The 17,388-nt window shown below is 43.3% G+C and overlaps 1 protein-coding gene across 4 annotated transcripts in view; it reads left to right on the top strand.

The window, feature by feature from the left end:
- rnls (renalase, FAD-dependent amine oxidase) overlaps nt 1-15,662 on the top strand; it is a 174,936-nt gene extending 159,274 nt beyond the window's left edge. For all 4 annotated transcript variants that reach the window (XM_063071628.1, XM_063071627.1, XM_063071630.1 and 1 more), the window contains one exon: nt 1,944-15,662. In XM_063071628.1, coding sequence (XP_062927698.1) covers nt 1,944-2,096 — 153 coding nt within the window. In that variant the 3' untranslated portion in view covers nt 2,097-15,662. The remainder of the gene's footprint in view (nt 1-1,943) is intronic.
- The last annotated feature ends 1,726 nt before the right edge of the window (nt 15,663-17,388 follow it).

The following is a 17,388-nucleotide window of genomic DNA, read 5'->3' as shown; positions in this document are numbered from 1 at the left end:
CTTTCCAAGGTGATATCCAAATGCTGAGATCAAGGTGCAGCCCTAGATGTAGAAATCCCTTGCCGTTGCTCAATGTACCATTTCGCATTCTCTTTAAGTACATTTTGAAGTTTACATCGTTGTGTTTACACCCTGCTCTTTGCTTTCCTAGGTTCCTCTAAATGGGATAACACCAGCTGTGAGCTTCTGTTACCCCAGTCACTTTATAATCTCCATGGTGTCTTTAAGGGCAGTTCTTTAAGAACTGACTGATAAAAATAACATCAAATCAGTATGAAAGGAGTTGGCGTTCGCCAATGGATGAATCATATCACAAAACAGCACAGAAGCAACAGATTTCTTATTAGTACATAGATATATTCAATTCCCCAATTTACAAAGGCTTCGTTTTATTTTCCTGTTACAGTAACTGACCATTAATTAGAAAGTGGACTAGTTTCACATTGGCTTAACTGAGCTTAAAAGTCTAGATTACAACAAATATTTGTGGAATACTTGTCATGCGTTGTCCCCTTCTGATAAATGATGTGTTTAGACTATGGCAATACAAATCAGGATTAAATGCTAATTGTGATGGATTCACCAAATCATACATTGTAGTCAATTACATTAAGAAATAGATATTTTCATTGGCAATCGGAATGGACAAGCAGAGTAAACAGCTGAGGTTTTGGGCCAAGACCCTTCATCGGAACTGGGAAAAAAGATGAGAAGTCAGAATAAGAAGGTGGGGGAAGGGAAGAAGAAGTACAAGGTGGTAAGTGATAGGTGAAAATGGGAGGGGGGAGGGATGAAGTAGATAGCTGGGGAGTCGATCGGTGAAAGAGATAAAGGGCTGGAGAAGGGGAAATGTGATAGGAGACGACAGAAGGCCCCAGAAGACAGGGAATGGAGAGAGAAGCACCAGAAGGAGGTGATGGGCAGGTAAGGAGATCAGACGAGAGAGGGAAGTGGGAATGGGGAATGGTGAACGGTGAAGGGGGGGGGTCAACTACCAGAAGTTTAAGAAATGGATGTTCATAACATCAGGTTGGCGGCATGTAAGGTGTTGCTCCTCCAACCTGAGTGTGGCCTCATTGCGGTGGTAGAGAATTTTCAGCTTTTTTTTTGGAGTACTTAGCACTTTTAATTTAGTGGATTTAGACAATTTGTCTATTACTGGAGTCACTTCCCTAAGTTCTTAAATCACCTGATAAGCTTTTATAATGAAAATGAGAGACAAAACTCAGAGAATGAATAACAAGCCAAATGCTGGTGCCATTCATTTAAATGTTGAATGTCATCATTTCTTTTTTGACACTGCCAGATGGAAGTTGTAATTGAAAACTGCTGGCAACAACAATAAGTAGATGCAGTGCTGTGACATCTTCTTTCACACACTATTAATTTCACACACAATTAATAAGCAGTCTTGTAGCACGACTAGTACTATGACAGTGCAATATGGGAATCCTCAGGAGGGAATGTAGTAGATGGGAATCCTTGGACGGGAGAATGGGACATTAGGAATCCACCAGTGGAAGGGAGGAGGGGGTTCCTTAGATGGGAGGGTAGTAGATGAGAGTTGTTGAGGGGATAGTGGGATATAGGAATACTTGTTTGGGCGACTGGTGGAGGATGTTTCTCAGGAGGGAGTTGAGAATCGTCTGGTGGGAAGGCGGTGGATGGGAATCAGTGAAGGGGAACCAGAGAGACGGGGGTACCCAGTTGGGAGCTGGGAGACATCAGATGGGAAGGGTGTCTGAGAATCCAAAGGGGGAATGTAGGTGATGGGAAAAGGGAATGAGTAAAGGGAATCTTTGAGTGAGAGTAGGGTTATGGATAGGAACTTCTGGAAAAGGATGTGGGAGATAGGGATACACAGCTGAATTCCTGAGGTAGGAAATCCTGAATGGGAGGGGGAACAGATGACAATACTAACCATATTTGTGATTTTCTTGCAGGTCACTGATGCTGTCTCAATCATTCCAGGGCAAATGACTCTCAACACTCAGCCTCTTCTTATATGCGGGGGAGATAGCTTCACACACTCAAACTTCGATGGCTGCACAGAATCAGCCTTAGCAGTCTCAAGTGTATTGAAATGTCATTTATAAAATTCTTCCTCTTGTACCCGAATGTTTTGCATTGCCTCTGAACCCCTCACTCTGCTCTTAATCTCTGGATGAATTGAAAAGCCTTCCAATGAATTTAGCGTGAAGGTAATAAGATCATAAGACATAGGAGCAGAATTAGGCCATCTGGCCCATCGAGTCTGCTCCGCCATTCAATCATGGCTGATCCTTTTCTCTATCTCCTCCTCAACCCCAGTTCCCGGCCTTCTCTCCGTAACCTTTGATGCCATGTCCAATCAAGAACCTATGTTTGCATTTGAGCTAAAATATATTGGAAGCATGTGTTACACATTTGACGTGTGATCTAGGGACACTCTTCAAAGTACGCTAAAAAAATACTGACTACCAGTGGCAGTATTCCAAGGCAAAAAAGGCAGAATGATTTACAGTGACTAGTGCTATTAATTAGAACTTCAGAACATGCAACTTCCAGCCAATTTTCACACTCTATATTCATGTATTGTAACTTCTTTTGCTCTAAACTGCAAATTGAAGCAATTGCAGTTCTCACAACGAGGAAATGTACTTTAAGATTTTCTTCAGATTTTGTTTAATTTCTGAAAGAGAAAGTATCCAGTGCATGACTAATTAAGCAAAGAACAACGATATCACTGTCGGGTGGGTGGAGATAGTTATTTTCACCATGGTACTCATTTACTAAACTCAGCTGGCATTTGGAACTTGCCCTCTCTCACTGAGCCCAGCGGGGAGTTGTGCAGGTTGCACCATCTCAGGGGAGTGAAACTGCTGGCAAAGCAAAGCCGGCCTTCCAAATCTGCATCTTCTTCCCCACACCCCCGACTCCATCGCCCAAACCCCTGGCAGTCCTTGATGTAGAAGCAGGGGGCCTCTAGTGAGCATTGTATGGCCATCATCAACTCAGACGGTTAAAGGCAGAAATGGATCTGGTAATTTTATATTTGTGCGTTTCAGATCTGTGTTTCTCCCTTGTATAAGCTCTCGGTCCACATCACACATGCCACTGGTGTTCCTGGAAATAAGAGTTAAAATATTTGCCTGTTTCCCATCTGTTTTATTCTCCCTTGTCTCTTTTCTGCCTCTTTTTCTTCATCTACTTTTCCTCCCTTTTCTGTTCTCTTCACTCTCACTCTTTTGCCTTTCCTTGCCTGTTTTCCTTCCTGTGCAGATTTCCCTTGCCTGGCCAGCTTTTCCCCTCTTTCTGGTTTCCTCCTTTCTTCAATGCCTTCAGGACTCTCTCTGCCAGGTGTTACTTGAGCTGATCTTGCCAAGCTTTTAAGACTATCTTGCGCACAAAAGAAACTGTAATGGAAAATCAAATGACTAGAATCAATTACAGTCACCCAAACCCGTGCTCTCCTCTGCTGACAGATCCATATTGTCCTCACTACACTGACCTTTTGCGTTAGAAAGAAAAATTTTGGTTCAATGTGATGCAGTACTTTTAATTGGAAAACAGTATTTTATACACATTGTGTGAAGGATATTCAACACGGGTTGATTTTGCAACCATATATTTGGTTTTAGGGCATCCATTGGCATTTAAGCAACCAAAAGACCGCAATTGTAAAGTCAATAAGGCTGCTTCACATCACTCTTCAGTGATCTCTGCAAGGAAATGAAGCAAATGTTGAAATCTGCTGGGCATTCTGCATCCCCAAAGACAGCAGGTTTTATCTGGCACATTCTGTTAGAATCCTGCTGAGACCTAGTGTTTGAATTCCTCAGTGCAGCCCTTGCCAGCAATGTAAATAGTTGTAGATATGCAATGTCATTCACAGTAGGGTAAAACTTCAGTTGAGTAATTGGTCACTGCTGGCCAAACAAACTTGCCTTCTTTTTTAAAAAAAAACTTTCTGTGAAAACAAGGCTCATGATTGTTTCCTGTGCAACTTTCTGATAACTGTGTGTAATCATTCAAAATAACTGAAGGTATATTTGAATAGCTAACAAAAATACTGCTCTCCCTTATGCTTTTCATTCATTCTTTGTTCTTTCCTTTCTCCACTTTCCTCTTACAATCTAGTCCTCACATTCTCCTTTGGTCTTTTTTACTCCAATTCTCTTTTGCTATTTTTCTTCTGTTTTACCTCAGTTAGTTTTTAAACAAATGTCTCAGTTTTCCCACTAATCATACTGTAGATGATCCTAGACTCCCCCACTACAGAAAACATCCTCTCCATGTCAACCCTATCTCTGCCTTTCAATATTCGATAGGGTACAATGAGATCTCCCCATCAGCTTCTAAGCTCCAGTGAGTACAGGCCCAGAGCCAACTAATGCTCCTCATATGTTAACTTTCATTCCCAAGATCTCCTCTGGACCCTCTCCAAAGCCAGCACCCCTCCTCCCCTTTGTACCCCATCCCTTATTTATTTATTTATCATTACTATTTTCCCCCTTTTTTTCTCTCTCTCTTTTTTCTCCCTCTGTCCCTCTCACTATAACTCCCTGCCTATTCTCCATCCTCTGGGCTTCCCCCCTCCCCCTTTCTTTCTACCCAGGCTTCCCGTCCCACGATCCTCTCCCTTCTCCAGCCTTATCCCTTTTGCCAATGAACTTTCCAGCTCTTGGCTCCATCCCTCCCCCTCCTGTCTTCTCCTATCATTTTGGATCTCCCCCTCCCCCTCCCACTTTCAAATCTCTTACTAGGTCTTCTTTCAGTTAGTCCTGATGAAGAGTCTCAGCCCTTCCTAGAGAACTTCTTCCTAGAGATGCTGCCTGGCCTGCTGCGTTCCAGCAGCATTTTGTGTGTGTTGCTTGAATTTCCGGCATCTGCAGATTTCCTCGTGTTTACACCTTTTCAAGTTCAGATTCACTACTTTGTTTACTTCTTTAAGTAAGTCAGCATCCTAATAATGAACTAACAGCGAAAGAACTAGCTTGAGTTGGGTTACATTTCTGCATACAGTTTCTATAGCGTAAATAGTAATGCTGGGCGTCATCATGAAGAAGGCATCAATAAAAGATTAAAGTATTAGCTTTATTTGTCACATGCACATGTGGAACCATACAGTAAAATGTGTCATTCTGTGTCAATGACAACACTGTCCATCTGAAGATTGTGCTGGGGGGAGCCCACAGTTGCTCCCGCACTTCCAGAGCCAAAACAGTATGCCCGCAATTCACTAATCCTAACCCTAACCCATATGTCTTTGAAATGAGGAGTGAAACTGAAACACGGCCATAACCCATGTGGTCACAGGGAGAATATACAAGCTTCTTACACTTAGCAGCAGGAATCAAACTCTGATTGGTGACCGCTGGCACCATAAAGCGATCACAGCAGCTATCACTGCCACCCTTCTCCAACTATATGCGGTGTTTGCACAATTCCAAGTGGTTTTCTCCCATTTAAAAAGGCAGAATTCTTGGTAGGTTCATTTACCACTGTTGCCCCTTATTGCCCCAATATGTAATATTTCATTATGTGGGTGGGGGGGGAGACTTTACAATTGCGGTCAATTTTGGTTGCTTAAAAGCCAATGAACGCTCTAAAACCAGGTATATGGTTGTAAAGTCAGCAAGTCAAAAGATGTGGTCTCCAAACCAGTGGGTGACGTGTTTAGACAGCAGAGTCACATTGTTGTGCTGGTTGAACAGACATTAGTCAAGAAAAGCCTTGGAAAGCTGGGTTATACCTATAGCATCTCTGAAGTGAAAAGGTACAATGAATCGTTTGCCTCTCACCACTGAGGTAGTTGGGTGTAATTGACCTTCATCCCACTTGTCACATATTATCATTATTCCCACTCCCCAAGGCCTTCCACCCCCAAATACACATACACACAGGCATAGACGCAGTAAGCTATGTATTTCCTTGTGATACAGTGTGGCTAACAACACCCTCGCCCAAGACGGTCAACCACGATCCTTCATCAAACACTCAGTGTTACCTCATCCTCTCGGAGTCAAGCTGAGTCGGATGGAGTTTACTTTCATACGCACAAGTACGTGTATGCTCGGGTGCAATTAAAAATTTACTCGCAGCAGCATCACAGGCACAAAGAGCAGCATTCACAAGAAAATATAAATATATACTATACAGAATTTTTACAAGAAAAGATACCATTAGAACAGAAAAGATTAAAATCAACTGTAGTGCAAAGTAATCATAATATCGCTAAACTGTTCCTGTTCTTGAGCTGGTGGTGTAGGACTTCAGGCTTCTGTACCTTCTGCCGAATGGTAGCTGTGAAAAGGTGGTATGGCTAAGATGGTGGTTTAATGATTTAATGCTAGACGTTGCCTTCTTGAAGCAGCGCCTCGTGCAGGTACTACCAGTGGTGGAGATGGATGTGCCCAAGATGTACTGGCAGAGTCCACTCGTTCGTTCATTATGTGCCATGTCGTATAATGTGAGTGATCACGGTCTTTCCTTGACCATAAATGTTCTTGGCAAATTTTTCTACAGAAGTGGGTTTGCCATTGCCTTCTTCTGGGCAGTGTCTTTACAAGATGGGTGGCCCCAGCCATTTGAAATGCTCTTGAGACATTGGCATCAGTGGTCACATAACCAAGACTTGTGATATGCACCAGCTGCTCATACGACCATCCACCACCTGCTCCCCCCGGCTTCACGTGACTCTGATCGGGGGTACTAAGCAGGTGCTACACATTGCCCAAGGGTGACCTGGAGGCTAGCAGAGGAAAGGAGCACCTTATTCCTCCATTGGTAGAGACATATCCTCACCCTGCCAACCAAAGAGTCCACTACCCTCTGCAATTCCTTAAGTTCCTGTGCATACGACTTATCATACCAGACCATGATGCGACCAGTCAGGATACTTTCAATGGTGCATCTGTAGAAGTTTGTTAGTTTTCAGTGACAAGTAGAACTTCCTTAGCCTCATAACTAATTAGTCATAGTCATAGTCATAGCCATACTACATTGATCCCAAGGGGAAATAGGTTTTCGTTACAGTTGCATCATAAATAATATATAGTCATAGAACCATAAATAGTTAAATAGTAATATGTAAATTATGCCAGTAAATTATGAAATAAGTCCAGGACCAGCCTATCGGCACAGGGTGTCTGACCCTCCAAGGGAGGAGTTGTAAAGTTTGATGGCCGCAGGCAGGAATGACATCCTATGACGCTCTGTGCTGCATCTTGGAGGAATGAGTCTTAAACATAGTGAAGGAACAGTTACTGGAGAATGCTACAGATAGTGAAACATGTAACACATTGCAATGACCTGCAGTTCACGTGCAATCTCTTCAGAGTGAAGGTAACATTCACAGCTCACTAGAGACCCTGGGCCAATTCCAAGAGTTTTCAGGCATGAGCATACTGTGAGAAAATGCAGATATTTCTCCGTACCCCATGAGTGGGCCCCTACGTGGCTGATAGCGTATTGGACTAGGGCCTAGGACAGCAGCAGAGAATGCATCTCTGTTGAGGTGACTATGAAGCCCTTTTTGAAGAACTTGACAATGAATTAGTGTCTGTGCAGTTTTATATAGATTATATAGATAGTTTTACAAAAAGATGCTGACCAGATTACAGATGAGGTACAGGGAGAACTGGGCCAATAGTTCTATTTAACCCAGTCCATTTTTTACATTACAGTGACTATTAAAAAGATCTGATATATCAAGATAATCAAGAACCTAACAACCCTTCGTTTTAAATATACACAATTTTTTCTAGTTCTTTTTTGATTTTTCGTACAGTAGTTCTGTCCACCAGTCCAAATATCTGTGTTGCTTTCCTGATCTCCTACAGAAACATCTGACTGCCATCTAGATGAAGGGTCTTGACCCGTAATGTTAAGTGTCCACGTCCCTCCCTACTGCTGCCTGACCTGCTGAGTTCTTCCAGCACCTTTTTGTGTTGCTGCAGATTTCCGGCATCTGCAATCCACCATGTCTCCATGTTCTAATGGACTTTCCTTATTGACAAGGACAATGGCCCCCCCAGGATGATAAGGATGGAGGAAGCTGTAAACAATGGACTCTGTGGGGGCTGAATATAGAACAGTACAGCACAGTACAGGCTATTTGGCCCACAATAACATGTCAACCTTTTAACATACTCTGAAATCAATCTAACCAATCCTCCCTCACACAGAGCCATTTTTCTATCATTTATGTGCCTACCCAAGAGTTTCTTAAATGCTCCTCATATATCTGCCTCTAGTATTACACCTAGCAGGGTGTTCCACATACCCACCACTCTCTGTGTAAAAAAAATTTACCTCTGACATCCCCCCTATACTTTTCTCCAATCACTTTAAAATTATGTCTCATGGTATTATCCATTTCTGCCCTGAGAAAAAGTCTCTGGCTATCCACTTGATTTACCCCTCTTATCATCTTATACATTTCTATCTAATTGCCTCTCATCTTCCTTCTCGTTCCTAGCTCATTCAACCTACATAAGACATGTTTCATTAGGTCTCAGCCCAAAAAATCCACTGTTTACTCCTCTCCATGGATGCTTCCTGACCTGCTGAGTTCCTCCAGCTTGTGTGTGTTTTCTATGGATTTCCAGCATCTGCAGAATCTCTTGTGCTTCTGATCTGTGGGATTTGGTGTGATCCCGTCCACTGTAAGCACCCCCCCCCCGCCCCACACACTCATCCTCAACAAGACCCACCTGCAACCTGCATCTTCTTGTTGGAGTACAATGGTGGCAGGCAGGATCCGAAAGGAGATTCCTGGATTCATACAGTGAGAACTCAGTAAACAACTGTGATTGGAATTGGAAGCTTCTTTTACTGCAGGAGCAGTTTATTTGACCACCCACCCTACCCAGTGAGTAGAGTCACTGCAATTGTCCTGTACACATTTGGGTCTGGATTCTGTTGAATGGCCTCCATGGTCAGCAGGCACAGGTAGGAAATGGTTAATTTACCCATAGGATCTTATGAAAGAAGAAGAAAAAGAAATCACCTTCAAGAGAAAGTTAATCAAACAAATCTAGAAATAAAATATTAACTGACATCAAGTAATTATCTTATAAATTGGTTTAAAATCTATTGTGCAGCTGATCCAATTAGACTTGCAAAACTAACCTTGCGCTTCAAAACCAAGAGCAAAATGTCACTGAATAAATATGGCATGTGTGTTGAATAGTGGTTAATCCAATTCTCAGCAGAGTCTAAGAGTTGCATGGGGCTCCTCATTTCCTTCCAATACAATTTGCCATTTCAAAATAATTATGAGGGGTTTCATTGAATAATCTTCTGCCACTCTAAAGAAAACAACCCAAGTTTGTTCAACCTTTCTTTAAAGCCCATGTCCCCTAATCCAGGTAGCATCCTGGTAAACCTCTTCTGCACCCACTCCAAAGCCTTGACGTCTTTCTGTATAATGGAGCACCCAGCACTATATGCAGCACTCCTGGGGCCTAACTAGAGTTTCATAAAGCTGCAATATAGCATCCTGACTTCTGAACTCAGTGCCTCAACTAATAAAGACGAGCATGCCATTGCCTTAGTATCCACCCTATCAACCTGTGTAGCAATGTTTGGGAACTATAAACTTGGACTCCAAGATCCCTCTGCATATATTAAGGTATATATACCTGTATGTCACTGTATACAACCCTGAGATTCATTTTCCTGTGAGCATTCTCAGCAAATCTATATAACAGGATCATAGAAACTTCAACCAGAGTGCAGAAGACAACAAACCATGCAAATACAAAATGTAAGAGTCATTAGTCTGTAGCTTCCAGGATTTCCCCGGTTCCCTTCTTGAATACTGGAACAACATCAGCTAATCGCTGATTACCTGGACTATGAAAACTCACACTCGTGCCCCAATCACAGTTTCTTTATCTGTGCACAAGGAAAACAGCATGGCCCCTGTCACCAGACTGATCTGAAGCCTGAAGACAATAGACAGTAGGTGCAGGAGGAGGCCATTCGGCCCTTTGAGCCAGCACCACCATTCACTGTGATCATGGCTGATCATCCACAATCAGTACCCTTTTCCTGCCTTCTCCCCATATCCCTTCACTCCGCTATCTTTTAAGAGCTCTATCTACCTCTTTTTTGAAAGAGTCCAGAGAATTGGCCTCCACTGCCTTCTGAGGCAGAGCATTCCACAGAACCACAACCCTCTGTGTGAAAAAGTTTTTTCTCAACTCCGTTCTAAATTATCTACCCCTTATTCTTAACCTGTGGCCTCTGGTTTTGGACTCCCCCCAATATCAGGAACATGTTTCCTGCCTCTAGCATGTCCAATCCCTTAATAATCTTATATGTTTCAATCAGATCCCCTCTCATCCCTCTAAATTCCAGTGTATACAACCCCAGTCACTCCAATCTTTCAACATATGACAGTCCCGCCATCCCAGGAATTAACCTCGTGAACCCACATGGCACTCCCTCAATAGCTAGAATGTCCTTCCTCAAATTTAGAGACCAAAACTGTACACAATATTCCAGATGTGGTCTCACCAGGGCCCTGTACAACTGCAGAAGGACCTCTTTGCTCCTATACTCAATTCCCCTTGTTATGAAGGCCAGCATGCCATTAGCTTTCTTCACTGCCTGCTGTACCCGCAAGCTTACTTTCAGTGACTGATGAACAAGGACACCTCGATCTTGTACTTCCCCTTTTCCTAACTTGACACCATTCAGATAGTAATCTGCCTTCCTGCTCTTGCCACCAAAGTGGATAACCTCACATTTAAGAGAGTAATGACTAGCAGAATTGGCCAGTAGTTACAGATATTGACCACTTGGTAAACTGCGTATGTTCAGATTGCTTATTTGCAAGATCAATCATTGTTCACAACACAGGTATTAAAAGTCAATAGAATCTACTGACGATACTTTGAAGGTAGAAAAGTCCCTTAGTTGGTTTGTGTGGGTTGCATGCTCCTGTATGTTAAACGTCTCCAGTCCCCTGCTGTGCAAAGGGAAGCTATGCTCTTCAAAAATCTTTCTTAAAACACCTTCTTGCCTGGACATTATCTTAACCCCTGCCTTGCTGCATCTTCCACACTGGGGCCAATTGTCTTCCTCCTGTCCCAGGATTGGCTTAGGCAGGCAAATTAACTGGAGACAAAGCCAGGAACCATTCTTGTTTGTTTTTTCAACTGTGCCCGGGTAGATTTCATTCAGCATCAAGAGAAACACTGGCACAGCTAAAAAAGGGCATTTTTTTTAAATATTGGAAACAAACAGGACACGTGATGTGCATAACCAAATGTTTATCGATTGACAAAAACAGTACATCAACAGGTCAGCTACAGACACCACAAGGTGCTGATGGCAACATTGTGGTCAGCTGCTGTCAACTTGCACTGCAACTGCACTCTGCACACTCCCTGTTTTGTCAGGTCGATACTCATATAGTCTAACCAACAATGCCACACCTATAATTTGCAAATGCTACAAGTAGGAAAAAGCTGAAGAATGCATGTTTCTCTGAAGTAATCTGTTTTTCTCTTCTGGATTGTCTTCGACCACAGGACACTCCAGGGCAGCAGGCAGCCAGTCCATGGCCCATCTTGATTGATAGCAAGCTGCAAGGTTACATGCAGGAGTGATTCTCCCCTCTTATTTCTTATTCACGTCATCTATATGGAGCAGACTCCTGGATTTCACTCAAGATCAGGGTGTTATTGTGTTTCACAGATGCACAGCTGACCCATTCCTTGGAGCTATGCGGTAAACATTGGTGTTGCTGCAGGACTTCACCACTCCTTTCGATATAAAACTATAATTAATCTATTCAGCCCATTGAGTTTGCTCTACTGCTGATTTTTTTCAGTTTCATTGCCCCATTTCCACCGATGACCCTTAATCAACTTACCAATCAAGAACCTACCAATCTCTGCCTTAATTACACCCAATGATTTGGTCTCCACAGCCCTCAGTGAGAACAAATACCATAGGGTCAGCTAAAGAAATTTCTCATCTTCACAATTCTAAAGGGGCATCCCTTTCGTAGACTCTCCTACTAAGGAAAACATCCTTGTCCACTCTATCCAGGCCTTTCAGTATCAGGTAGGTTTCAATGAGATCTCCCCTCATCCTTCTGAACTCTGTGGAGTATGGGACTACAGCTTTTAAATGCTCCTCATACATTAAACCTTTCAAGACTGGGATCTTTCTTCTGAACATCCTCTGGATCTGCTCCAGGGCCCATATACATACAGGGACAAAATTACTGGCACTATTCCAAATGCAGTCTGACCACGCCTCATAAAGCCTCAGCAATATATCCTAGCTTTTATATTCTATTTCTTTTGAAGCAAATACTAACATTATGTTTGCCTTCTTCACTACTGATTCAGCCTTGATTATTTTTCCCTTCATTTTCCAATGCTGTCATTAAATCTGCTCCCACCACCATTCTTGACAACACTATCTGTATAGCCACAGTAAATTTTAATAAAGCGTTTCCTCATGCCACATTTAGTTCTATTGTCAGTTACCTTAAATCCAGCTCCACTGGTTACTGACCTATTTGCCACATGGCAAAAGGTTTTGAGCATGTCTATTAGATCTCACCTTCATCTTTTGTGCAGGAGCAAGGACAATCCCAGTTCCTCTAGACCCTTTATAAACTCACATTGACTCTGAAGCTTTCAATACGAAGGAAGGGAAGTTAGTCTATTGGAAAAAGTACCGGATACTTGTACGTCACAAATGTTACTCACCGGTAACCAGCCAAAGTCTTAAAGTTGTGTTTTGTAATATAGGAACACTACAGCGAACTGTCAGGACAGCTGAAAAGGACATTGTCTGCAGTCTACCATCACAGCAGGATTGATATGTGTCCAGGACAAAGAAGTGGGCAGGAAAATCATTGCAGACACTACCTACCCAGCAAACTGCCTTTTCCAAAAGCTCCCTTCTGGAAAGTGCTATAGGGCTGTTAAAACAAAAATATCGCGCCATCTTAAAAATTACTCCCTTCAGGCAGTTAATCTGATCTATTTTTCTAGTTAGCCTCCCCCACCTCCCTCTATCTATTACCTCAGTCACTGCACTATAAACGACTTTTTATAATGTCATTTACATTGATAATATGTGCTGGCATTTATGTATTTATGCACATTTTATTCCATATCTGTACTTTAACCTCTGAGTTTATTTTTATATAATTCTTTATGATGAATGTTGTTTCAGTTGTATGTCACACCAACACACCACGGCAAATTCGTAATACATGTAAATGCGGTGGTTGGCACCCACCTCTCTCAAAGGACGAGACAGGTGGGTGATGATGATCATCATCACAAGCCTGGGCAGAAGGTATGAAGATCCTGAGATGTCCAATCATCAAGATCCCCCTCTCGGCCTCATCAGTGTAGTGCTAAGGAAAGCTTATGAAGCAATATGTTTGGCGCCATGTAAATGTATATGGTGAATAAAGCTGATTCTTGATATGGACACAGATCATGTTATTGGCTAAGGCTTGCAGTGATGTCCATAGTTTGAAATGATTGTCCTTCAACAACTGCAACTATCTGTTTTTCAGGAGTGTTCTGATTCCAGCCAGGGAAGGTTTTCGCCCAATTCTGGTTCAGTTTCATTTGATCAGACCATGGTGGTGCTTCATTTAGTCAAGGAGCAGCTGAGAGATGCAGTCAGTAAAGCTGCAGTCTCAAATCTTCAATGATCTAGGTTCAGCTCTCACTCCTGGTCTTGTGTGCAGGTGGAACTTGTATGTTCTGCTGATCAGCCATGATCTTAATGGCGGAGCAGGCTCGATGGGCCAGATGACCTACTCCTATTTCTTACGTTCACCCCTGGGAGTTCTGCTTTCCTTTCACATCCAAAGACGTGGGTTAATTGGCCATTGTAAACTGCCCCTAATGTGTACATCATTGGTAGGATCTGGGGATTTGATTGGCGTGTGAGGAGATTAAAATGGGATTAGTGCTGGATTGGTGGGTACTTGAAAATCAGTTTGGATTTGGTAGACTGAAGGTCTAGCTTCATTCTACATGACTGATTAACTCAGTAACATCTGAAGTAAGCACTTAAGTGTCATCACAAAAAAAAGGCATGACAGTGCCTCTATTTTTTTTTAGAAGTTTGCGTATATTTGCCACGTCAGCTAAAAGTCTGACAAACTTCCATGGATGCACAGTGGAGAGTATCCTAATTGGTTGCATCATGGCCTGGTGTGGAAACACCAATACCCAGGAATGGAAAAGCCTACAAAAAGTGGTGGATACTGCCCGGTCCATCACAGACAAAGCCCTCCCCACCATTGAGCACATTTACGTGCAGCACTGCCACAAGAAAGCTGCATCCCCCACCACTCAGACCGTGCTGTCTCCTCACTACTGCCACCGGGCAGGAGGTATGGGAGCTTTAGGTCCCACATCACCAGGTTCAGGAACAGTAGCTATCCTGCAACTATCAGGCTCCTGAACCAAGGTGGATAACTTCACTCACCTCAACTCTGACCTGATTCCATAACCTGCCGACGCAATCTACTACTCTTGTTCTCAGTATTTGTCTTGCACAATTTGTCTTTGGCACATTGGCTGTTTGTCGTTCTTTGTGTATAGTTACTTGTAAATTCTATTTTATCTATTATTTTCCTGTAAATGCCTGCAAGAAAATTAATCTTATGGTAAGTATATGGTGATATATATGTACTTTGATTATAACTTTACTTTGATGTTGACTATAAGTGGTATCGATGTCAAGAACTGTCACTTTAATCTCAGCAATGGAATTCTGCACTGTTGGATCAAGTTTTCATGAGGTCTGGAGCCAAGTGGTCCATAATCTGTGTAACATTAGATGATTCATCGGTGTTTAAGCGCATAGCTATTGATCCATAACAATACAAGGGCACACAGCACAGCAGAAGTTCAGGTTCAAGTTTAATTGTCATTCAACCACACACATGAATACAGCCAAACGAAACAGCTTTCCTCCAGGGCCATGGTGCAAAACACAGTACCAACAGTCACACACAGCACACAGCACATATAGTTATGATAGCAGAAAGACACATAGTCATAACAAATAATACAGCTTCAGTCCCTGAGTGTCACGGTTGATGGTGTACAAGATGTTATCCTGGAGCCATGCCTCTGCAAGAACAAGCCCACAGCAGTCCTTATGTAATCCAGCTTGTTTTCCACCGAACAAGTACTAGAAAGCGGCTCCGACCCAGCTAGGCTCCTGCACTTCTGCTCTCTCCCACACTGCCCTTCATGCCTTCTCCTTGCGAGATTGCAGCTGGCAACCCTGCAGCATGAGGGTCTGGTCCGTGCAACAACCGGGGCCATGCAGCTCCCCCGCCGTCAGTCGCACCAAAGAACCTGTGACTTGGATTTGCAGTGTTCTACATTCCCAATGTCCAACAGGGTCTTGTGATCACAACAAAACGTCAAATTCAGCCATGTGCACCATTTATTGGAACCTGCACCGCCTCTAACACAGTGTAGCAGACAGCAACACAGTATGCCACAAGCCCAGCTCCACCACAACTGAGCAACTCACAACTGAGCGGGGTAGACCAGCAGTAATTGACATTCTTAATATCCAGTAGTGTCTTGCGATTGTTAAAAGAGGTGTACACCTTTGTTTGGACCCAGAGGGGCCACTGTGACCAAACATGCTGCCATCTTACTGCCTGAGACTCATTCATTAAAGTCAATACCAAATTCCCACAAGGGTTTGTGCTTTGCTCTGCTCTCACCACACTCTTGTTTGTGCAACTAAGAACAGCTCAAATGCTACTTATAAATTTGCCAATGACACCAGTGTTGTTGGGAGAATCTCAGATGGTGAAGATGAGGCTTACAAGAGTGAGACAGGTTGGCAGGTTGAGTGGGGTTGCAACAACAATCTTGTACTCAACATCACGCTGGACGCAGGAAACATGTTCCCGATGTTGGGGGAGTCCAGAACCAGAGGCCACAGCTTAAGAATAAGGTGTAGGCCATTTAGAACGGAGTTGAGGAAAAACTTTTTCACCCAGAGAGTTGTGGATGTGTGGAATGCTCTGCCTCAGAAGGCAGTGGAGGCCAATTCTCTGGATGCTTTCAAGAAAGAGATGGATAGAGTTCTTAAAGATAGCAGAGTCAAGGGATATGGTGAGAAGGCAGGATCGGGGTACTGATTGTGGATGATCAGCCATGATCACAGTGAATGGTGGTGCTGGCTCAAAGGGCCGAATGGCCTACTCCTGCACCTATTGTCTGTTGTCTATTATCAGCAAGACTAAAGAACTGATTGTGGACTTCAGGAAGGGGAAGTTGGAAGTGCACAAACTATCTCAGGGTGAGAAGCGTGGGCAGCTTCAGGTTCATTAAGTTCATTTATTGTCATCTGACTGTGTGTGTATACAACCAAACAAAACAATGTTTCTCTGGATAACAGTATACCCACAAATATATATCACGCACAGCACATAAAATCAAAATATTACCATAAATAAGTTAATAAAATATAATTCAAAATGCATGCACTGCACAGTACAGGTGAACAGTAAACAGCTTGCTGCCCTAGTGACAGGACCTCAGTAGTGGCAGGGTACTCATTAGTTTCACAATCCGAGAGAAGAAGCTGTTACCCAGTTTGGCAGTCCTGTGCCTCCTCTCTGACAGTAGTGGGTCAAAGAGATTGTGGGATGGGTGGTAGGGATCCTCGACAATGCTTCGGGCCCTTTGTCTGCAATGTTCTGAGCAAATGTCACAAGTACTGGGGAGGGAGACCCCGATGATTGTGTGGGCAATTTTTACTATTTTCTGTCGTGTGTTGCGATCCGATGCCACGCAGCTCCTGTACCACACTGTGATGCAGCCAGACAGGACACTCTTGATGGTGCTCCTGTAGAAAACTATTAGACCAGCCTTGCATGCCTCAGTCTCCACATAAAGTTTAGACACTGCTGTGCTTTCTTGGCTAGTGAGGTGGCATTGTGGGACTAGGTTAGATTGTCCATTATGTGCACACCAAGGAAATTTATGCTCTTCACCCTTTCCACGGCAGAGCCATTGATTTGGGATGGAGAGTGGTCAACTTGTGCCTTCCTTTAGTTTGCAATCATTTCTTTTGTCTTGTCCACAATGACACTCAATTTATTGTTCTCACACCATTTGACAAGCCTCTCCACCTCCTCGCTGTATGCCAACTCATCATCGTTGCTGATGAAGCCAGCCACTGTAATGTCGTCAGTGAACTTGATGATGCAGTTAGAGCCGATCTGGCAGTGCAGGCATGAGTCAGCAGTGAGAACAACAGCAGACTGAGCTCACAGCCCTGGGGGAGGGCACCCGTGCTCAGCGTGATGGAGCTCGAGCTGTTGCTGCATGCTCAGACTGACTGGGGCCTTTCAGTGAAGAAGTCCAAGAT

Source organism: Mobula hypostoma, chromosome 19 (assembly GCF_963921235.1).
Source record: "Mobula hypostoma chromosome 19, sMobHyp1.1, whole genome shotgun sequence".
Taxonomy (NCBI): Eukaryota; Metazoa; Chordata; class Chondrichthyes; order Myliobatiformes; family Myliobatidae; genus Mobula; species Mobula hypostoma.
The sequence above is the reverse complement of the archived record's forward strand: the minus strand, read 5'-3'. Positions and strand labels throughout refer to the sequence as shown.